We start from the raw sequence: 23,611 nt of genomic DNA, 5'->3' as shown, positions 1-23,611 counted from the left end.
TGAAATCCGCTTTTTAGAAGGCTCTATTACGCTTGCGGCCGGTCCGATTGTCGTTCGGTCCCTAATCAGTGATCGTCGTTTCATCGCTTTCAAACAGACAAAACAAAGAGACAAACATACACCAACGACTGTGGTGTATCCCCTGTCCCAAAATTAAGAAATCGATAACGCGCGCGGTGTTCTGCAATGCGCTTACCTGGGCTGGCGTCTGAATAAGGCGGAGTACTAGAAACCTATCTCACGACCGTTCATTCAACGTTACTGTGTTGATATAAAAAATAAGACCTCAACCGATGGCGAACAAAAGACCGAAGAAAAATCGCTAATTCGGCGTATGGCCTACGACAAATCATCTAGTTATTGAGTATGTGGATCATATACCATTGCGTGATACGTAGACAAGGAAGGCATCACAAAAAAGCCACAAACTCTGAGAGTTTCAATTGAAAAGCGTTTCTAACTGACGTCTTGAGTTTGAAATCTTTGGTCAAGTGGCAATGCTGAAGTGCTGTTGTCAAATAATTCCATGCCGGTCGTACTGAAGCTCGATTCGCTAGTGAATAATAAACAAGCGTACACCATGTACTTCTTGAGCGCAACGAAGTCGTTTGCTGATGGACTAAGTGTTGTGCATGTAGATAAACCGCGCGGGTGTCGGAAGCCTCAGAAATGAGAGTTCGATTTTGTTGGTTACTCTATACATACGAATGTCTATGGACGTTTAATATTGGTACAGTAAAGGATAACAATGAAGAGCGGTGGAAGAAGGTATGGTGCTCTTGCTGAGCCAGCTCTAGTCTTCGGTGAAGCTGGAAATGTAAAAGTGAGTCATGATCGAACCTTAACCCGCTTTACATCGTTTCGATCGCCGGAAGTGATTGCCAAAATTGCCAAAAATGAGGTCAGCTTCCTACGGGCCAAAGTGAGTTGATAATGCGGAGAAAACTCTAATGGATTTAATGATTTTTCAAATAATAAAGGGCCATTATTATCCGCTTTCGTTACTCTGTCTAATCAGTTTTGGCTAGTTAACTAAATAGTAGGCGTTGAGTCTATTGATGTTGAACGTTATGACAGTTGCAGAATTCTGCGATTTCCCTTCTAATGAACGGAGTGCTATTGACAATCAGGACACGTTCTCTAGATCAGAATGACACGCCCAGTGAAAAGTATTCGGAATCCAAAAACTCAGACGTATCTCGAATCTATTTTAGCTCCGTTTTCCAACATTACATTCAGACTCTATGGGAAAAGCGTCAACGTATACTGTTCGATCGTGTACTGCACCTGACCTTAGGATATATACTACGTAACATCTAAACTGATTGAGTGATATACACCTTAGGCTAAATACTAAGAAGCTATTCATCGCTTGTCTCGTTATTTTGTTACTAATTTATAGAAAATGCAAGCCCTACAACGCGCCTTGGATGATTTCGGTAGTCGGCTGCTTACGGCCGAAACCGCCAAAGAGAACTGGCCGAGCGGGGTTCACGATCTTTCAATGGATCAACTCGCTCAGCAGATCGATGATCTCAAGGTAAGAAAAAATGTTATATTACCTTGACTTATTATTTTTATTACTTTTTTTGTATTATAAAGAGCTGCTGTAGTAGTCTTAATGATCATACTATGTTCAATTGTATGTAGTTGTAGATTTGGCATCATCTGCTGAGTATTTGAAACGATTTATTTCAGGAAAGTATGTGATGCATAATAATAATAATAATACGATATCAATTTTTTTAATTTTCCGAGTTGTTTATTTGCTTTGTGTTCTCCTGCGCCCACTTTTTTGGTCATTTGTAGGATTTCCGCGATCGAATCGCACCGATGCAAGGGGTCGTGGATGGGATGAATGAGGCTGCGGCAGCAATAACCGCCTGCGGGGTGGTCCTCTCGCAACATAACCTTTCCAGGTAGGTGGAACGAGAACAAAAAAAATACAAATAGAAAACGGAGGTAAAGTACGACTGAGAAGGAACACAGTGGGTAGTTTCGCGATTTCATAATGATGTGGTTACGTTTCGGAAGGTGGAACCTAGCTCAGAGGGTTCCTGAACAGAACTACTGCCGGTCTGTCTTTCCTTCGGTTGCGCCATCTATTCATCTATGTTCAATGCTATTGAGGAGAAACCTTGAAAAAATAAAAAAATAACATTAAAAAAATGGAGAGAAGCAACATAGTGCTAAAGTACGTAGTGATGTTATACCGATATGATAATAGCAGAAAACATGGACCTGCAAATGTTTTTTGTCGTTAAAGAGGAACGAAGGGTTAGTGGTAAAAGGCGCTCTGCTCCCAATAGCAGTGAATGTTTTCATTGTTCTATGTAAACCTGCAGCCTCGACAACAGAGCGGTCATAACCTAAGGGCACAGGGGTCCTTATTATGACGAACAACTGTTTTTATTGTAACGCCACTTGAATAACTGTTGTTTCTTTCATCATTACGTTTTAACGCGCGACCACCGTGGCTTTGTCGGCTGCTTTTCGGATTTCGTTTGCAGACTTGAGGACCTGAACGGCCGCTGGAGGATACTGCAGCTTGCGCTTGAAGAAAGGAGGAAACTATTGGAGCACGCCCTTCTCGATCAGGGCGCCAGTCAACAGACCTTCCTTAATGGTACGTGCCGATTATGATCACCGTTAAACGTAACGCCCACTGTAGACTAAATCTCATTATAATTCGAGATAGAAACATATCATTGCGTGACGGCCAACAGCTGCTCTAAAGGATAGGGTATCGCACGTGGAAGTCCTAACTTTTCTTTTAACTCTGTATCGATGACCGCCATTTTACTCTGTACAACTATAGGAACCGAGTGCAGATTGTAGTCCCTGCATTAGGTTGATTCGAGAGTTTTCCTCTCGCTTCTACAACTTTGTGTCGTATTCTGATTGACTATTATGCTTTTCTCCTCAGAATATTTTTGCTGATTTCGGAATTTGGCCATTTCTCATCATATTTATGCCCCGGTATTTGTCCGTAAAGCTGACTCCAGCGGCTTAAAACAAAATTGTACGGTCATCTAGTTTATCCCTGCGGCCAGTTCCCTACGTCTGGCGCCATTGCGTCCATGAAGTGGTCTCGCCAGCGGTACTTTCAAAGATTACATGCTCAAGAAAAGGTTCAAGAGATCTTATTCGATGCACGTTTTTCTTTCTGACCGTCTGAGCAATGTGGTTAGAAATGCTACGTTCGGCAAGGCCGACTTCGCTAAGTCGTCACTGTTGTTAATCGTTAAGTTGTGAAACTTACCTAAATGTGTCTATTCTTATCAGTGGAACCTTAAAACGCTAGAAAATTTGTCGTCGTGACACTAACTTCTACAGCTGAGTCATACGATATAAGGAGTGTCACGACACCCTATGAAGTTCACTGGAGATGTGCTATAAACAGCGAAATTGATGGAAAAAAAATAGGGAAGTGGGAGCCGGTTGACTAGTTCCGTTTGTCCGTGAGTAACAAATCATTGTCATTCAATGTTAATGGAGAGCCCTCGACACACCTGCATCTAGGACGTTTTAGTGATCTGTGTTAGATCAATACGAGCCTGTCTAACACCACTTCGTCTGGTATAAACAGCGCATGCCATTTTACCTGATTAGATATAGTACTGCCGTGTTTTTATTGGGTTTCCTTTCCCCTTTTTCGCATGGGCCTCACTATCACGCAATGTTCGTAATCAAGCAATTTCATGATCTTATACAAGCGTGTTACCTTGCACTAAAGTGTTTATCATTGTTATAAGATATATACATATTTACATATACAACTTGTACACACGCGTCCATATAAATGACCAACTAGAATCAGTATCCAGGTGTAGTCTCTAAGCTTTTGCAGCAATCGCATATATCCAAATCGATAATCTAATTGTCGTTGTTGTGGGCTTTCTTCTTTCCTATCTAAAACTGTTACATCTAAAGGAATAAAAAAAAAAGGAATTCCTACATTGAATCAACTCGATCGTAAAGTTTGTTACCAAGTCGAACTGTAAACTGATAAAAAAATATACGATTTTTTTTTTGTTTTTTTTTCGTGTTTCAGCATCGGTTGATCCACCTTGGGAGCGAGCGGTTTCGGGCAACAAGGTGCCTTATTATATAAAGTAAGTATTCGAATTCAGTGCTCAATTGTAGTATATAAGACGGTCATTATCCTCCAGCTATTCTATAGCGATCAACGTAACGGTCATAGGAAGCCATGACTTTTTCGTTTCGCCACCATCGCTGGTATTGCCGTTACATGAGTTGCGATAGTGGTCAATCATAGGTCGAACCATTCAATCAGTCACACTCTTCAGAATTGTGGCAAGAGCTTATTAGTCTGAATCAACGCCTTAGTGCTGAACGTGCTAAAAGATATATGTGTCTTTATTACAGTCACCGGGCAGGCACGACTCACTGGGACCATCCAAAGATGCTCGACCTAATGGACGCGTTGACCCAGTATAACACTGTTAGATTTGCTGCGTACCGGACTGCCATGAAAATTCGACATCTTCAACGGGCACTATGCTGTACGTAACAAACGTATTCATGGCGAACGATGGCGTCATGAGGATGATTCTACGACTGTTTTTCCGGATACGTTGTTTTCAATATTTCCCATTCACTGAGACAGACTACGCAATTTGAAACCAGTTTAAAATGCAATTTTTTCTTTTTTATACAAGCTTTATCTGCAGGACATTTTTTCACCTCAGGTCATGCTTCGCCTCCTTTTCCACTATTTCAACAAGCTTTTAAAAAAAAATCCGTTCCAACGAACCCGCAATGATATTGGTTTCGTTTAGTAGAGGTTTTCCTGTTGTCTTCTCTGGCACCTCCGAATGATGTACGCATCTCTTTTTCCATTACAGTGGATTACGTGTCGATGAACGTGGCGATTTCGGCATTCGAACAGCACGGCCTGCGCGCACAAAATGACAAGGTGATTGGAGTCAACGAAATGGTACAGTGTTTAGCAGCCGTATTCGAAGGAGTGATTCGAGAACACGGCTCCGACGCTCTGCTTCGCCTGCCGCTATGTGTTGACATGTGTCTCAATTTCCTACTCAATCTATACGATACGTAAGTACGATGCTGGGCGTCGGCGACGTCTCCATGCTAAATCGATTCGTTGCAATGCAGCAATTTTGTAGTTGGCAGAATCTAAAAAGAAAACGCCAACAGTACGTGAGGTTGCGTCTGATAGTCGCCACCCCCCGGCCGTGTTTACAGGATTAACGCATTTACCTCCCGTTCCGTTAGTTTGCTCTTGCTCGAAGCATGATTGCTTGTTTAATTATAGTGAACAGATAATCGTTTGTAGATTCTGAACGACTTTTATAGACACATACGAATTTACCTCAATTTCATAGGTAGATATATTTGTTTCTTTTAATAACATGGTTTGTCTATTTACCTTATAATGGTCGGTTTTTTGTCTGTTCGGTCGGTGGTCGATTTCCTCATGCGCGTTCCTATCGTTGTTACATATCATTACAGAGCCACTCGTACCGGGCACATTCGTGTGCTATCATTCAAAGTCGGCATCATCCTGCTCTGCAGGGCCAATCTAGAGGATAAGTTCAAGTGTAAGTACAGAAGCAACACGCTACTCAAATGATACGTATAGCATATTATTAATAACTTATAATTAAATAAGCCAAGTAGAGAATTGGCAGGGCGTATTTTTTTACTTGCTGCAATCGAAAAGCTACAATATCTTATCGTTTATATAGATTTGATTTAGGTAGTAACAAACGTAGATATGAATTTTGAGGAAGCAAGCCTGAAAGGCTGTACGCCTTTCTCGTTTATGGAGAGGATATTAGTCAGCGTTCTAATAGGAGAGCTGTGCCGTTACCGTTTTCGAAAGAAAGGACCTAAGTGGATGTCTGAATGGATTATAGGAAGCCTCTGATAAACCTCACCGCTCTTAACATTAACCTTAAAGCGACCTGACCTGACTTGAGCAGCACTTTTGCAATACTTGTTTTTTATAAATTTTACATTCATCTATATCGTAATGATTAAGATTGACCAATTCAGTTGCAATCTAGTCGAGTGTATTACACTTATAAATTGACGTATTTACAGAAAATCTACGTCCAAAGTTCACAGAATTTGAATAAATTTTTAAGCGTTGCAGGACATATTCTTATCATACGATGATCCTATCTTATCTGCCAGTGAGGCTATTTATAATGACAAAAATATTATCATACATTATCCTGGCTGTTTCTACATTTGCCAAGTATCTAATATCAAACAATTCATTATACTATAAAACGTTGAAAACAAAATAATAGATACACGTATATGAACAAAACCTGACCTTGAATGTCAGCTCATACGATGCAGTATCACTAAAAAAACAACAATGAATTATTACATCTCTCATCAACATTACATTCCTATGAAAGCTAGAAGAGCTTCACAGGAACAATAAAAGATACAAAAAAAAAAATCAAATAACAATAAAAAGACAATAAGAGACAGAATAACAATGAAAGACGGATAAAATACTTCTACCGTTAATATGACAAGCATATTCTCATCATCAGCGCAAGAAAATGCCCTGCCTCCGTTAAACCCATCAGTTATCTAATGACCTTTGTTCTGTCTCTTCGTTCTTCTTTACAGATCTATTCCGTTTGATCGCGGACGTGAATGGCTATGCTGATGAGAGGAAGTTAGGACTTTTGCTGCATGACTGCGTGCAGACCCCCCGACTACTGGGGGAAGTGGCGGCTTTTGGCGGATCAAATATCGAGCCATCAGTGCGTTCGTGTTTCGAACGAGCTGGCCCAGGCCGCCGGGAAATCAACGTGCAGATGTTCCTACAGTGGTTCATGCAGGAGCCGCAGTCACTTGTCTGGCTACCCGTGCTACATCGACTAGCAGCTGCCGAGTCAGCTAAACACCAGGCCAAATGCAACATTTGCAAGCAGTACCCCATTGTCGGCTTTCGGTACCGCTGCCTAAAGTGCTTCAACACGGATTTGTGTCAGAATTGCTTCTTTTCTGGTCGGAGAGAAAAGGGCCATAAGCTCGCTCATCCCATGCAGGAATACTGCATGGCGGTACGTATATATTGTTGTCGTAATATATTGGACAGTGCTTTAAATGTTCTTAGCAGATTTGGGTGTACGCGCGAGATTTTAAAACGATTTGAAACCCGGGCAATATCGTTTTGTGTTGCGCCCGACGGAACAAAAACTGAAACATCTAGGCTTTGAAACAACCTTGTGTTAGGTATAGAGCTTGAATAGTTATATACTAGGTTAGAATGGGCGTTCTACGGGTGCGTATATCACACAAAAAGTGAAATCGATAAAGCATAGATGCGTAATTGGCCCCTTTGCTTAGTAAGATAGCGTACAGCTGGTTATGGTGATCTATGGACAAAGTTTGATGCTTATTTATGTCTCGCTGATATGTCACTTTACAGACAACATCCGGTGAGGATGTTCGAGACTTTACGAAGATCATGAAGAACAAGTTCAAATCGAAACGCTACTTCAAGAAGCACCCACGATTGGGCTACCTACCGGTGCAGACAGTGCTCGAGGGAGATGACCTGGAGAGTCCGGCCCCTCGATCGCCACCCACGCTTCATCCATCATCGGATCTACATTCGCGGATGGAGCATTACGCCAATAAGCTGGCGCAGGTTCAGCTCAGACCTCGATCAAATTCCACGCCGGAGTCGTACGTAAAGTTCCTTCTCATATCAAGTCTTTCTCGACTCTAGGCTATTATAAAAATCTTGCTAGTCAAGTCGTACTGTAACGCAATTCTGTAGAATACGTATTTCATATTGATTAAAGTGAAAGCTCAAAATAAATAGTATATGAAGGCTTTTCCTACACTAAGGGCATATTTCTTTTAGCATAATTTATAGTATAATAGGCATGCATTTTCTAAACCTAAGGCAGTATGTACGTCACATACAAACGTTTACAAAGATGTTGGCATATCAGTGACGCCAGCATAATCATAAACCGTACCAGTATTACCGAAGCCGTTTTACTGATTTACTATGTTGCCAGTCTTTGTATGTGGAGATGACAAATAGGTAAGAACAAATCATGATAGTGGGAAGTGAATCATAAAAAATTATTTCAACGATTTGAACGCTAGCCTGTAAAAAAGCGAATTTTTTCTCAATATAACATGTCCCCTTTACCAAATCTGCCTCCCCACTTTTTTACAGCGGTTCTGAGGATGAACATAACTTGATTAAGCAGTACTGTGCAGCGATGAACGGAGACGCGCATGGTCTCTCGACAAATGGCTCACTTAGCGCCGGGTTAGGGGCATCACCCATTCCGCCCCCCCTTAGTGCAATGGCAGTTGGTGTCGGCGCTGGCGGAAGCCTCGCCGGTCCAGGATCGCTACCTGGGGCGTTACCTGGGGGACTATCTGGGACGTTACCGGGCTCGTTGCCTGGCTCGATGCCTGTCGTCGGACCGCCGCCCGGTGTCCTGTTGACCCCATCAAGTCCGCCTACCATGCCCTCCATGTTCCTACAGCCTCGAAGCCCGGCGCAAGCGCCTACTCAGATCCTCGCTGACCAGAAGGACGAGCTGCAAATGATGATTCATGAACTCGAACATGAAAATCGGCAACTTCATGCGGAATATGAACGTCTACAGGATTTACGGTGAGTGACAATGTTAACATTGTTCGGATTTCGAGTGTAGTATAAAGAAATTATAACGGACTTTACCGTCGTTTTTTTCTGATGACACTTTTTGTTATTGCTGTTTTTTTTTTTCCGGTGAATTTTACGTCGACTGCTTTTCTCATTCGGTTCTTAACGTTTAGTGCTTGTATTCGGCGAACTACTCTTTGTTAATACATGTTTAAACTTAAAGGAGTTATCAAGTAACGTAGATGTCCTGAGCTAGTCTGTTCCAATTATATGGCTTCTTTTCGATATAAGGCAAAACATATAAGTAAAAAAGGACGTTTATTGTTTACCTATAAGTGCACACAAGTATACCAATATATGAACAAAGGGAAAATGAACTGAACAGGAAAGGTAGGTGTTCAGTTGAAGTTATCCATATGGCCGGTCTGACACACCATTTATTCGTGAATTGTTGCATGAGCCTGTCAACATTTCAACGCATGCACGCATCTCTAGCCAGTGTTTTCGTGACCGACTCACCGTTCCCCGTTCCGACTGACAGCAATCAACATCGGCATGTCTCATAAAAATGACCATCAAATTAAACTTGTGCTTCTTCTACGTGCCAGTCCTATGTTTTTTTTTTTGGTCAACTAGCTATAACTAGTTCTCTATCAGTATTTTCATGATCCTTTCCCTAATGCTTAGCATCTATACCTGTCATTAACCGATAATCTGACTTGACCCGTGACTCATTCGGTGTCTTAACTAACCTCTTCTCCCGGGCACGCAGAGCAAGCGAAGGCTTCTCGCCGATGACACCTTCAATTCTCGGCGTCGATGGAGAGGTCGATGGTTTATCGACCCAAGACGAGGAGATGTTAGCTGAGGCCAAGATGCTCAGGGAACATAAAGGACGCCTGGAGGCACGAATGCGAATGCTCGAGGAGCAGAATCGCGCTCTGGATGCGCAATTACGTCGATTACGGACACTTCTTGCCCAGCATGAGGGCTCCCCAGTCATCACTCCCGCTCTTGGCAGACCGGACCATGCGGACTATGTGGTCGCTGGCCACCCGATGCTCAACGGCTCGACGCCGCGGCCAGGTTCCGCACTGAGTGGACATATAGGTGAGTCACTTGTTACTGTTGTTGATGGGTCAACAGCAACAACTTCAACAAAAATCTCATGGCCGAGCTCAACTATTTTAAAATCACCACCAATACAACCATCTGTGTCGTCAACAAGCATTAGGGAGTCGATACAACTATTACGAATCCAGTCGATGCGGCAACCCATAGCACAACTATTGCCACCAGTGACGTCCAAGTCATATTCTTCATCTCCGTATGCTCGACCACTCTCTACACCTGGTTCTTCGGCATCCATCAAAATGTCGTCAGTCAACTACTCGATTGAATCGTTATACGAATCCCATTGGAGCAGCAGGAGCACGGGATGTTGCGCAGGAAACCCAATGTTGCTGTGAGAACAGCAAATGTGCACTTTGCGTCCTCTTCGATTACCAATGCTTTCGTAAAAGCATAACCGTCTCCGTCAAAATCAAGTCAAGCTCACAGAAGTGATATGCACACTTCTGCCAGAGCGGCCCCAAATGTGGCTCAGGACGTGGCCAATCATGAGTGGTAAAAAAAACAAGGTAGAAGACAAGATTATGACGGAGCTTATGAAAACCCCGGACCTTCTGATGATACTAGGGTTCTTAGTGATCCGCTGTTGACGCCCAGTACCGATACAAATAGCACTCAAAAATCGTCAATGAGCCAGTCGGCGTGCATCAATTTATCAGGAGTCGGCTCGCTTTGAGCTCGCCGTGAGAGGTTTCGACTGGCCTTGGTCCCTCCACCCCCACCTCTTCCCCAGTCGGCATCAAGTCCGATGTACCCCATGACTCCGCCATTGTCTGCGTTTCCCGAGCCGGCGTTCTACCACCTCTACAAAGAGACCGCGCACATCGCCCTCCGCTATCAAGTAAACTAGCGTTGTATTTCGTTACGTCGCGCTTAATAACCTCAGGCCGTCTTGAGCCTTAGCCGGCTCGGGGCTACTGTGACACTCATACAGATTAACTTTGAATGGTCTCATGCTTAATGAGAAATCACTAAACCTATTTAAAGCTGGTGTACATGGATGGGTGCGTTCCTTTCGATGAAAGCGGCCAAATCTTTTCTTAGTAAACACCACTAGTTGGACCAAGTGACGATGGCCAGGAGTTGCTTTATGCCTAGAAAAGTGCCCTTAAACTCTTCAGAATCGTGATTACGCTGTACGATGAACACAATTATTGTGCTATTAATTACCAAATAAAAAGCTGGTTATCTTAATCTATGATTACAGCTTATAAATGCAGGTTTAAGCAAAGCTAGCGGCAAAGTCCATCTAACCATACTAACCTTCTAACATTCTACTGCTAACAATTAATCTAACTCGTCTTTTCAACCTTTGCTTTTTCTACTCGCACGCTGCCTTGGAAATGGTGTGCCCTTGCCGTTGGGGGAACTTCAATCGGTTTCGGTCGAACTACGTCCTAACCTAATTTAACGTCTCGTTTTTGTATTCAACCCCGGTGGTGTTGGTGCCATTGTTATATTTATTCACTTAAATACCGAACGGTTCATACGCATCTACGCCCACATGCATACACATACACATGCACACACCCATATGTTCAATTCATCACATCTCAAAATGCCGAAATCCAAAACAACCATTTCAACTAAACCAATAAAAAATTCGAATGAACTTTGTTAAATTTCTTTTCCGAACACCTGAAACTTTTTTTATCGCCAATCGATTATTGTTACTCCCTTGCAATTCTCTGGGTCAATTCGGTACTATCCCAAACACCCATGCATGACATCTATGTTATGCCACTTCGCCACGTCAAATAGTGGGTGCTTGTGGATCTGCGCTTCAGATGGGTAATTTGCTTCACATGGCCAGCCACATCGGCCGCGTCATGGAGAGCTTCCACCCCGAACTGTTCGAAGACGAAGATGATCTGTCCGATGGCGATATTGTTGACGCGGCCTTCCGAAACCACCATCCTGCCAGCAGGAATGGACTAGACTATGAGTAACTATAGTATATTTAGTGAATAAAGCCAAAAGCAAAGCTAGAGAATGGATATCATCGTATCTCGTAAATATTAGTAACTGTTCTTCATCCGCATAGAGCCATGGAAACCGATGGAAACGCCAACGGATTGATCAGCAGGAAATCAGCAGAGGAAATTAGCCAGCAGGAAGCAACCAAACCAGAAAGCCAACAAAGAAACCACTCATACAGCTTTTTTCTCTCTTATGCAGAAGCTAACGAAGAAAAATAGTGCGCGCAGAAAATGCTTAATGCTGAACCAGATGGGTGCAAACATTCCCCGGAAGAAGTTAAAAAGTTCAGAAGTGGGACCTATTGAGTTTGCGGTTATTGTATTACACCTTGACAACGATAACCAACGTGCTTATTAATCATGATTAAGTTTCGAAGTAAGTAGTCTTAATGTGATCCTTACATTCGTCGTTGACGCCCTGTTGGCAACAAACAGTCGAACCGACAGGCGCAGCTCGGCGATCTGTTAAAAGTTAACAAGCTATGACATAGACGAAGTAACGGGGCGGTAATAACAAATTGAGTCGGAACTATAATAGCAAGGTTCTCATTTAGCCCCTCCCCGTCTATCATATTTCTTCAAAAAAGAGAGACAACGATGCTCGCCGGGGCACACAAACTCACATATAAAAAAAAAACGCTCTCTATGGATAGGCAACTTAGCATACATGACAAGGTCACAGTATATTAAAAGAATACGGTCGTCACTTTGCGGTGAACGATATATTCGTCGACGTAAAAAATAGAAGTGAGGATTAAGAGAAACGCTATCGACGTGCTACACAAAATAAGACCTGTATTTAAAAAGAAATTTATGTATGGAAGGACCTCAGTATGCAATCATCCTCATTCTTCTCATAACGAACTGTTTACCTCCAAAGCGCCTGCGTCTCTGAGTTGTCTTCGAACGGAGCCAATGCGAGATGACGAGTGATATAGTGGTGAATGGAACGACTGCGTTTAACGAAACCACCGTCGCCATTGAAAATTAGTAGTCGAGGCTCCGAATGGAGTCGAACCAGAGTTATACGGTGACTGAGAAGTTGACAAAAACCTAAAAGTCAAAAATAAAGCACAATAAAAGCAACAGGATTAATGACGACGATATCAAGTGACAATGATTGTTGTCAAATAAAACGTGGTTCTAACAAATAGAAGGGGGCAGAGATAGAGCCCCCGAAAAAGTTCGACGTACCTTGCTGGGAACCGATGCGGCGCGCGAATGGAATCCTTGAAAGTTTATAAAAGAAGAGACTGAAAAAACAAAAAGGTTGTTCTATTAGAACAGTCACCGTAATGAGAGAGACAAAGAGATTAAGAAGTTGCAGTATTAGAAAATAGTCATATTTGTCAATTATATTGAAAAATGGTGGAACACGATAGAAAAGGATGAATAGGTTAAAATACGGTAGTGAAATAGCGAAATGGTTGAGGCGGTCTGAAGGGCAGAAGAAAATATTGCAATTGCGAAAGTCGAGCAGCTACGTAGACCTCCCTGACGCAAACTATTTGCTGTGTGTAATGATTCGTATGCAGCGTTCTTGGTCCTTCTTCCCGAATGCTCGCAGGATGCACAGCAGCAACAGGAAGACGAGAAAAGCAACGACAAGAAGAGACCCAGGCAGTATTTAGTAACCATAATATAAATAGGACTAATAATATGTTTAAAATTAAGTAAAACTGGACAGTGTTTGATATAACATGGCTAGACACTGAGCAGCAAGAGGCAGCAAGAACGTTTACTAAGGCTCGTTTCACCTATGTGCTTACGTGCTGTATGCAGAGTAAATCACGTACATTTCGCAAACAAAATGGACACAAAAGGAAAATTAGACGAAACAGTGTATATTCAGTGTCGTCAGGTGTGGCAATACAATGAAGTGACGATAATTATTAAACAGTCTGTGGGAGTTAGGCTCGTTATTAAACTGTATCGCGATGTTACCAACAAACCATCGTACATAAAAATAGTTCAATGGATATCAATAGATGAATTGGTACCATGTTATTTTTGATCACACGCACACACACACACACACACACACAATTTCCAAAAACCCATAGGTCTCTCAATAATAGCCTGAGCTTAAGCCATTATTTCTAATTATGTAAAAATATTCACTGGATCATCAGCTCATCGACCTGTTAGAATACATGTCACATGTACCATGTAACCTATCTATTACGATGAAAATATTGTCAAGTCAAGCTCGAATAACATTATCCAGACCCACTAGACATCGTATTTGTCATTGTACAGTTGAACTATCCACAACGGCAACAACAATAACAAGCAAATCAATGAGTGACGTAGGAAGACTGATACGTGTAATTAACACAATCGCATTATTACGCTGAGTTTTGCCATTAAACATAATTGGAAATAATTAAAATACTATTAGCACACACCGCTCCATGACGGATACAAATACAAGAAAAGGAATAAGACAAGGATCAATGCGCGAATGCTACAACAAAATACAGGTACGCATCATCCACAGACCTCTCCCATATCTGAAAACCTACAGACGCCGATAAAAAGGTGAAGACAAGGCTGGCGATTGTGAGGATGACAAAGCGAGAAAATGATAACTCTACAAATAATGTAACATGGCGCGCAACGCTCCAATAATGTACAAGTGATGTAAAGGGAAACACCTGAAAAGTGTGCAACCCTTACAGTCAGGACGAGAGAACATTGATTCTAATAAGTATAAAAACGACAAAAATAACTTAGCTGATTATTAATAATAACAACAATTATTATCGTAACTAGCCATATAATATATATATAATGATATAATAGTTGAAGTAGTTGGCAGTAAAAATCCTTTGCGATAAACAAGCGTGTAGTGAACGTAGATTGCTATTACACAGAGACGAATTGAGAAGAGACAGAGAATGGTAGTTAATTATATATTGTGTCCATAGAAACGGCCGAGTTCCGCATCTGTAGCAAAAGACTTTGTCTTTTGACAAAAAGAAAAAGAGATAGAGTTAAAAAAACAGATCGGTAACGGACTATTGTCCAGAAGATATAAGATACGAGGTACTGATAGGTTTACTGAAAAGCGAACACTTGTTGAGGTGGACGATACGAGATGTTGCCACCCCGCGAATCTGAAACTAACACGATGTTCGACTGTGGCACATCACATGTTAGGCAGCTGACATTGGATAAGGAAAAATGTCCTTGAAAAGCCTTCAAACCCCGCTTTTCGCCCTGCTTAGGGACGGTGTGTGTCTCTGCATTGCGTGGACCTGGGAGAGTGAGACAAAATTGATTCGAAAAAAATAGTAATCAATCTTAATAACAGCATTCGTAACATCATGAAAAAATAACCGTAACAATAAGCGAACACCACAAACGAAAATCGACAACCGTCAGTCAGGTCAAGTGTGTCCTAGGTGATGGCCCTTCTGGGTATATGGCCTGTGTATAGAGGAATAATGGCCCGATCCTAGAGGTTAGTCAATTTTTGTAGAGTTTGTGCTTTTGTGATTCGCTAACTGGACCGAGATTTGGATGCGTGGTCCATTGCAGAGCAATCGTTTGTCCGTGAGACCGGTGAGGGATGGAAGCAATCTCCAATGTGTGAATACTATCAAGGGCCAATGACTGAGGATGGTAGCAAGACGTTTGCGTCGTTGGATGCCCCAATGAACACTGAGCAAAGATTCCACACCGGTATTGTCGATGATGATCAGGCCAATGGAGATGCAGAACGAAAACAGTACGTTACTGAACTGCCCCTGAACTGCAAGTCTTTGAGGCTTATTTTTGTCGACGAAAATTACCTATCTAGTAAGAAGCTACCAAAAAGAGGCGAACATGACTAGCTGATATTAAAAAGGCTATATTTTTAAGTCAATAGAAACTTTTTTCCTGATAGCAAAAGGTTACGGAGAATGTATGATTGTAAAGTTACGAAATCGGGTGACAAAGCTTTGTCTCCGTATAAATGAAAGGATAATGTCATAGACACTGCAATAAGAGTTCGTTTTACAAAATACCAGTATTAGTTTGTTGCACGCTACTCGTAATGTATTCGAAATTGGTCATTACTGCTCTACTTGTTGCTAGAGGCACTAATGCCGAGAAACTTTAGTTTTCACAAGAAACATTACGCAGAATGTTAATGTATAAAAAATCAACACCTTAGATTTAAAGAAATAATCAATAATATTGCAAACATTAAGTCACATATCTACAATAATCTTAAATGAATTCGTCTATACGGAACAACTAAACAGGGGCATTAATCCAATTCATATGAAGTCGAATGATCCATCAACAGCCGAAGAGGAAAATCTAGAAACGTACCAAAAGCGAACGTATATATGTTTTGAAGGTCTCTCCGGAACGACGTGTTAGACAAACAACAGAGTGGCTGACCCCTTCAATACATTCTTGTCTAGTTGATACTCAGCCCAGAGGGAGGAACGACAGAAGCTGTCGAGTACAAACGCTTCTGCAAGCCAGATATGAGTCTTAGGCACTCGGTATAAAATAATGGTCACTCATAAAACCGTTAGAGGTGTCACGATTACGATAGGCACGCTCACCTAACAAGACAAGTACAAGCCATTGATGGATACCCACCATCGCCTCATATGTTATGGCGTGAAGCGAAGTTACACATATTAAAAAGGCCTGTCGCAGAAGCCAGTCGCATTATGGGGAGCAAAAAATTTTAAAGCGTTCAGGTTTCAAGTGAACGCAGGATGAAATTAGATGAAAGATGTCGTCTGCTTAACCTGATGGCTGGCAAGTTGACAAAAGCTTCAAGCAGCCATGTGTTAATGATACCAAAAATAGTAGTATGATTGATAATACTAATACCAAAATGTAGGACTAGTAAAGACACTACACAAAGACAATGACTATGCTTTCTCCTTCCTACCAAAAAATTATAAAAATTAATGAAATAATGATGAAATTATAATGATGACGATAACACTACCGAGTTGCTGTGGTCCGCGCAGACATTTGGAGTTACTCGAACAAGTATTACAGGATCTGTCCTGCACTGACGACGCTTCGGTCATTTACAATGTACATAGCAGGTGAACGGCAGGTAGGCCTCCTATGAGAGTAGCACTGAGCTGTTTATCTATTTGCATACTAAATATATAATTATAAATATTAATACAAATAATAGTATTAACGATGATAAAATCTACAGACATGTGGTGTTGCCTCGCTGGGGTGGGCCGACCATGACTAGCTGCTGTGGACGTCATGTAGGTAAGACTCATGGCTAGATAACAATTACAAAAAAAAGCCAAGAGAAAATGGTGTAGAAAAACATAGATTAGATTTAAAAGTTGGCAAGCTTGGCACAGTTTGAAATTAGGTTGCCGTAAAGACGAAAAGTGTGCGTTTTAGGGCGTTTGTAGTAAAAGTAAACGACATTTCTGAAGGGGGAAGGGGTTGTTGAAACGGTGTCTTCCTCTACAACGATATTAAATTGTGGGCCGTTGTTCGGGTTGCCCAAAAACCTCACCTTTCGCTATTTTAGAACACACAGCTAAGGTAAGATGATTATTAGAAAGCAAACAAAGATGCAGTTGGATTCGATAATGTCTCAATGAAGATAGGGTGATCACGAGGCTACGATAAGCAAACACAAAAATGCAGAGGTATATATATATGTAAAGGATGATAAAAGGCACAGGCATCTAAGCATATCGGTGCTTCCAATAAAGAGCAAATGCATCGGACCTTCTATAGCGAACTCGTGTTGCTAATTGTCCGGGCTTTGCTTGACGTTGGGGGCATGGTCGACGAACATAGCACAGCGTATGCTCATTCAGTTATCGCGATGTAGGTCCACCCCGGCATTCATGGGCTGACTTGCCCTCTCGACAACCGATAACAATAATAACTACTATTATAAAAATACAATGGACTATAATGAACGGATAATGATAAGACAGCTGTGTAACGTCATGCGATAAAACAAGTGAAAGCGAACTACTGAACAGGCGGAAATGTCGGAACTAGCAAAGATGTCCGAGCACAGACAATGCGAGAGAAAGAGAGAGAGGAGGAACTAACAAACAGAATATACCTAGTTACATTATTTGAGTGTTATGTGCCTTTTTGTATAAGGTCTGAGTATACTGTGACCGTAGACCTGTTTGAGTTTTTGTACAACTCCATAATGATCATATTACAGGGATAAAACGGAAAATGCGATTTAATGACTATGTGGCGTTCGTAAACAAGCCACCGCTGAAATAAAGGGGCTGCTGAGATAGTATTCCCTAATCCCTTACCTATTACGGTACAATGCATATATATACGCGTATGTAGCGATAACGTGGTATAGATACACATATGGCAGGTGCTTCAGACATCATATACACGACACATCCAGATAGAAGCGAAACTGTAGCGAGCGGCGTACAATAAACAAAAAATCAGAGAAACACAAAAAAGATGGGAAGTAAAGGAGGTACTTATAACCAAAACTGAGGACAAGCAAGCAACAGCTACATTTGACTCGTTGCGAGCTATTTAACGTATTTACAAAAGATATATTGACAAAACGGCTACACTGACGATGGCTCTTTCGCCGTAGATATGCACAGAAGGTAATTTTCGTAATCAATGACCCTTCGGGAACAGTCGTTCCCTCAGGTGGCTAACACACAGAAGGATATCACCACCTCATGCCTCCTCCAAATTAAGAATAGTATCCGTGAAAAAAAAGTAATGACAATGAGGCTAATAATATGGCAATAGAATTACTAAGTTGCTATTCACACAAAACGTTTGGGAGAAATCGTTTTCATAGAAAGGAATACGCTGTGGACAATGATGTTACAAAACGATTGAGTTAGAACAGTATAATATAGGCGAGCTGCTTAAGAACTTATATGCACAGCTTTTTCTTTGAAAAATGTTTTTGGAAACGTTTTTGGAAGCCGGAAAGCATAGGGGCTACCATTTTCGGTATGATGAACTGGCTAGAAGGGCCATGTCTCTACGATGCCAACCTCCATAGCGATATCTTCCTTGGTATTGAGACCTGGGACCCGAACATTCGCTACCAATACTATTATCATCGTTACACCCCTTAGTATTCGCCTCTACGGCGACTAAAAGGGATTGAACATCTAAAGTAAGCTATACGACACTCACACATGGCGGTATGGGGGGGATGGGTGCCATTTGCACCAATTTATTCTATAGACACTAAATATAAACCCTTGAAAAAATCGACAAGCAAACAAATGTAACGTACGATATAGCTCGAACGTAGACATCTCGTTGGCAGCGACGGTACCAGGCGTGGCAAACGTGGCAGACGCGCCGGATTCTCAGGTGGCATCGAGCGATTGTCGCCACTTGTACGCTCGCCATTACCTTTAGAGCTTCCGAAAGTAATGAAGAGAGAGGAACTTCCAGTATGCAAGTTCCTCTCTCTTCATATCCAGATCAGGTCTTCCGTTCTGCCAATCGTGTCTCGTGAACGCTATCCTAACTTCATTGAGCCGCGCATAGCCTCCGTTATTCGAACTCGATTCGTGCGAAATAGATATATCTATCTTAAAAGAACGGATATACACCTGTGTGTAGAGTATTGGTTCCAGCGGAAAGTAAGCCAGACTGTGGGCTAATGTTTGATGTAACAATAACGAATTGCAGAACTAATCATAATGAACCTTCGAAGAGGGGGCATAATAGAGGTCACAGATCAAGTAAACTGATATTGAATATAAAGGCCGAATTTGGAGAAAATAAAACCTGTGAACGAGTATCGGTAGTAGTAGAATGTGACACACACAAACACACAGACATACACATTATGACTATGAATAAACATGAAGAAGAAGCTGAAAAATGTCTTAAACAAATAACGACGATGTCGATGTTATGGCAATAATAATAAGAGTGATTATTAAATTAAGAATTCGAAATAATTTTCTAACAAGCAGTCATATTAGGAAGAAATCTAAAGAGACAGATTTCCATCAAGTGAACGTTTGGAACAGCTCGTGTCATTTGTGATTTAGGCATAATCTAAGTTAAAAGGTACGATCAAAGGTTTTAAAAGGCTTTGTCTGGTTAGAAAAATAGTCGTTAGGTTACATATGATTCGGTACTGCGGCTAAAAACAGCGTATAGGCCTTTTACGGATGAGACGAATGCTAATTTTGTGTCGCACACCTAGATAACCCATATATATATATATATATATATATATATATATATGGAAGAGTACATTATAATTGCATATAAGATGGTGGAGCTCTAACGATGGGAGGGAAAAAGAACGAAAATTGTACGAACGTCGCTTAGGAAAAGAAACTAAAACCGAACACAGAAATCTCGAAAGCATCTTGCGCTGCCGAAAAACATTATTCTACTTAAAATTCTTATAAAAGACAAACGAGCCAATAAGACACGCATGAATAATGATAACAATAATAATATTAGTGGTATAATATAAGGGATAATGGGACGTACTTAAAGATAATATGAATCGATGAAAGCGAAATGGCAAGAAGCTAGCGTGTTGTCTGGCAGTGCATTATAAATGACAAGGAACAATATGCCTGTTCAGGAGGAATAACGATGTGGGGCGAAAATTTACATAGTCACTTATGAATACTAACCATTATAATAACAATAAAAATAATAATGAGGAGGCAGTTACGTGGCTCACGTATTGGGCGTATTACGAGAAAATATTCGACATAAGCGAAGAGGGTGCGGATAAAGGAAGGAACATAAAATGAATGGGAAATACTATGTACATGATGAAAGAGTGACTTTGCAAAAAACGATTTGAGCAGACGCCTGAACGAGGTACTTTGAATTTTGGCGCCATTCATACGTCCTGCGTTGGATGAGACGAAGGAGTATCTTATCATTGTTGAGTATAAATGGAAAATCGAATAGCAATGAGCGAGAAAACAACCCAACGGAACGGAAAGTCAACAAACCGAAATAAGAATAACAGACAATAAACTCAAATACGTGTACATGATCAAAATCATGCTTGTTGTCTGTTGAAATTCTAACAAAATACATAGAATAAATTTCCTAGTGATATAATATACGTGTCATATAGTACAGACAAAGTTAGAAGTTATCGTGTAATATCTGCAGATCACGCAGGAGAATCATATAACAAATAAGGAATGACAGAATGTGTGAGTCATTATAAAATGAGCTTTGATCGAAGAGAGCTTGTTCGCGAAGAGATGCACGCTATTGACGAATACGCTTAGACTAACGGGTGTTGTACCAGCGATAGCTTAGTGGGTAACATTTGTGGGCGCTAATCTTAGGGACACGTAGTATTGTAGGTTCTACGACTCACTGCGTCTCGTGGCAGCTGTGTGTGGTGGACTACTTAGGATATGTTTGCACGGGTTGAATTTACTGCGAAATAATGGTAAATGACATCGACGGCGTAGCATGACTTTTGCATCCAACATATTTAACATGGACTGAGTTTATTACACTAGTATTATTATGGAACGAGTTTTTAAAAGTAGGTCGTGTTTTTGTAAGCGTTTTATCTAATAATGTGGCACCAATCACACCATTGTATACTTCGTATCGAATTAATACGTCACACTAAGAACAACATTACCTTTTAACACTTTTTTATGCTGCGTTTAATGAAGAAATTGTATCATAGTACGACGGTCTGAACTGTGTGTGCTGGCATACTTCTAAGCACGTCCATACATCTATATAAGTATTCGTATATTTAATGCCCCATTTGGACATATAAAATTTTACCGAATCATCAAGCTTTATTTATGCACACATCCATGCATGCCCGCGCTTCTAGCATCATTGTCTTCCTTTGCTTCTATTGTAGACGTAAAAAACGCACCTCTTTCAAACGGCTGGTAACCGGTGCCATCTTTTTTTATAGAGGATAGATCTACCATGCTGTTTACCAATCCTGGCGACGGACCTGACCCAACACTCCATTCAACCACAGTCATCACGACCAGAGTGATCATCACTGAGGATCTGCCTAGCTAGGACTAGTGCCATAACAACAGGTACGACAAGAAGAACCATCAGCTGCTTGCAGTCAAAAGTCGATTCGATTCCCCCGACCGGCTTTCCGCTTTTAACGACAACCAAAAACGCCGATATCGCTTCAACGCGTCAACATTTCATGAGGATATCGCCAGGAGTTAAGCCTGACCCTGGATCAGATGGGATCTAAACGAGCGTACGTAGCCCGCCCCGGGTCCAACCATCATCCTGGACGAAAACGAAATTTAAGAAATAATGTCCACCCAACTAACCATTCATCTATCTTGTAAACATAATGAAAAATACCGATTTCCCTCTGCAATAATCCATACGAAATTTTGTACTTTGTTATAGCCTATTGAGGGTGCTTTGTAGAGCGTTGATCAATCGTATTAATTTACTTACAATATGACGTGTACCCGTGCACTTCGTAGCATTTACGTAAGACCATTCGTGGCTGGATTGAAGATCTTTATAAAATGTTTGTAGCTGCATCGTTAAAGATTCCAACGGTCCTACAATATTTTTTTTATAATGTGATAAAAACCTCAGCGAAATTTAAAAAGCTTTTCTTAGCTCTGGTATGATCTGCAATAAGAGCAGTAATAAACTGTAACGCTCCATACTGATTATATGATATGAGCGATGGCCATTACGATTTCGCACCTCAGACTTAGGCGCTTTTTTGACGTGCTTTCCCTCTGACCTTCTTTCTACTGGAACGCCTGGAGTGCTCATTCCAGGCGCTGACCAGTATATCGCCCATTGGCCGGCGGTAACTCCGCGTCACTCCGTCGCGTTGCTCGGAGAGCTGCGCAGTTTTCCGCTCCCAGTAATGGTTGGATCCGAACCCCAAAAACAAAGCCTATCTTATATTTGGACACATTCCCAAATAAGCGATCCTCGCGAGTAGTCCTGCAATGTATAGACCTCAAAAGGAGCTTCTCACGAGGCAGGTTCGGGTCACCACCGGGAGTATATTGCAACAAGCAAAGTTTTGTCCACATCAACCAAGCGTCTTGTTCAGACGATCTATTGACGACCAGCCACTTACCTGTGCTATTGCAAGTGACTGTGACTAATTCGACTTGAAGTATAGTCTTGCGAATTGTCACTACGATGGTGGGTTCGCATGGGTAGACCTTCAACAGCGAACACAAATTGAATGTATACACACACACACATATATATGAGAAATAATTAATATTGTAGTTTATTCTATTCTTATTTTAGCTCGTCTGCTAATAGGCTTGGTATACGAAAAAAAGCCTACAAATGGCTTCAGAGCAACTAAACAAAACTTTCTTGGTCAACGAAAAAAGGGGAGCATGACCAAGTCGAGAGTGCCTGTACCAATCAATTTACACGCAGCATTCCGCAGTTCCTGACACAGTACGGTCTACGCTCTTCAAAGACATAAAGTTAGCGGGCTGTAGAGTATCGCTACTGTTAAAAGGTGATCAGGAAGAGCTAGATAAATGGCGCGTACTTATGTTTATATATATATATATATTCTGCGTATATGGCAGTGACAGGTACTGCACTGACAGTAGCGCCAACAACGAGCAACTGCAGCATGAGCGATTGTACTATACTTCATACGATATGATGCGCAAAATGACCAAAATAATAATAAATCATGTTATTTCTATCATTTTTTTTGTGTGTTATTGATTTTTAGTGCCTAAATAGAAATCTTTAACGTTCTAAATGGAGGAAACACTGCCGAAATTCTATTAATTATCTAATCAAATAATAAGCGTCTAGCTAGTAGGCTGGTATTTTATAGAAGCGATGCGAAAACCTATTCAATAACATTTATGATTAAAATAGT

General features: G+C 41.3%; 2 protein-coding genes across 4 annotated transcripts in view; both read left to right on the top strand.

The window, feature by feature from the left end:
* The window catches only part of LOC111261367 (utrophin), a 91,407-nt gene extending 79,052 nt beyond the window's left edge, over nucleotides 1-12,355 (top strand). For both annotated transcript variants that reach the window (XM_086968679.1, XM_086968680.1), the window contains exons 6-17: nucleotides 1,403-1,540; nucleotides 1,810-1,919; nucleotides 2,511-2,626; nucleotides 4,055-4,115; nucleotides 4,390-4,526; nucleotides 4,869-5,079; nucleotides 5,497-5,585; nucleotides 6,637-7,076; nucleotides 7,445-7,704; nucleotides 8,210-8,659; nucleotides 9,423-9,760; nucleotides 11,543-12,355. In XM_086968679.1, the coding sequence (XP_086824805.1) occupies nucleotides 1,403-1,540; nucleotides 1,810-1,919; nucleotides 2,511-2,626; nucleotides 4,055-4,115; nucleotides 4,390-4,526; nucleotides 4,869-5,079; nucleotides 5,497-5,585; nucleotides 6,637-7,076; nucleotides 7,445-7,704; nucleotides 8,210-8,659; nucleotides 9,423-9,760; nucleotides 11,543-11,730 (2,538 nt within the window). In that variant the 3' untranslated portion in view covers nucleotides 11,731-12,355. The remainder of the gene's footprint in view (nucleotides 1-1,402; nucleotides 1,541-1,809; nucleotides 1,920-2,510; nucleotides 2,627-4,054; nucleotides 4,116-4,389; nucleotides 4,527-4,868; nucleotides 5,080-5,496; nucleotides 5,586-6,636; nucleotides 7,077-7,444; nucleotides 7,705-8,209; nucleotides 8,660-9,422; nucleotides 9,761-11,542) is intronic.
* Nucleotides 12,356-15,319: 2,964 nt separating this feature from the next.
* On the top strand, nucleotides 15,320-23,435 carry LOC147753339 (uncharacterized). Of its 2 annotated transcripts, none has more exons than XM_086968681.1 (2): nucleotides 15,320-15,564; nucleotides 21,665-23,435. In XM_086968681.1, exons 1-2 carry the CDS (start codon nucleotides 15,351-15,353, stop codon nucleotides 21,775-21,777), a joined length of 327 nt encoding a protein of 108 aa, XP_086824807.1. In that variant the 5' UTR covers nucleotides 15,320-15,350; the 3' UTR covers nucleotides 21,778-23,435. The 2 variants fall into 2 exon arrangements, 1 of the variants encoding a protein (XP_086824807.1); XR_015311475.1 differs by lacking the exon at nucleotides 15,320-15,564 and adding an exon at nucleotides 15,571-21,172 and having other exon boundaries at nucleotides 21,665-21,794.
* The last annotated feature ends 176 nt before the right edge of the window (nucleotides 23,436-23,611 follow it).

Source organism: Varroa jacobsoni, unplaced genomic scaffold (assembly GCF_002532875.2).
Source record: "Varroa jacobsoni isolate VJ856 unplaced genomic scaffold, vjacob_1.0 scaffold_551, whole genome shotgun sequence".
Lineage (NCBI taxonomy): Eukaryota > Metazoa > Arthropoda > Arachnida > Mesostigmata > Varroidae > Varroa > Varroa jacobsoni.
The sequence above is the reverse complement of the archived record's forward strand: the minus strand, read 5'-3'. Positions and strand labels throughout refer to the sequence as shown.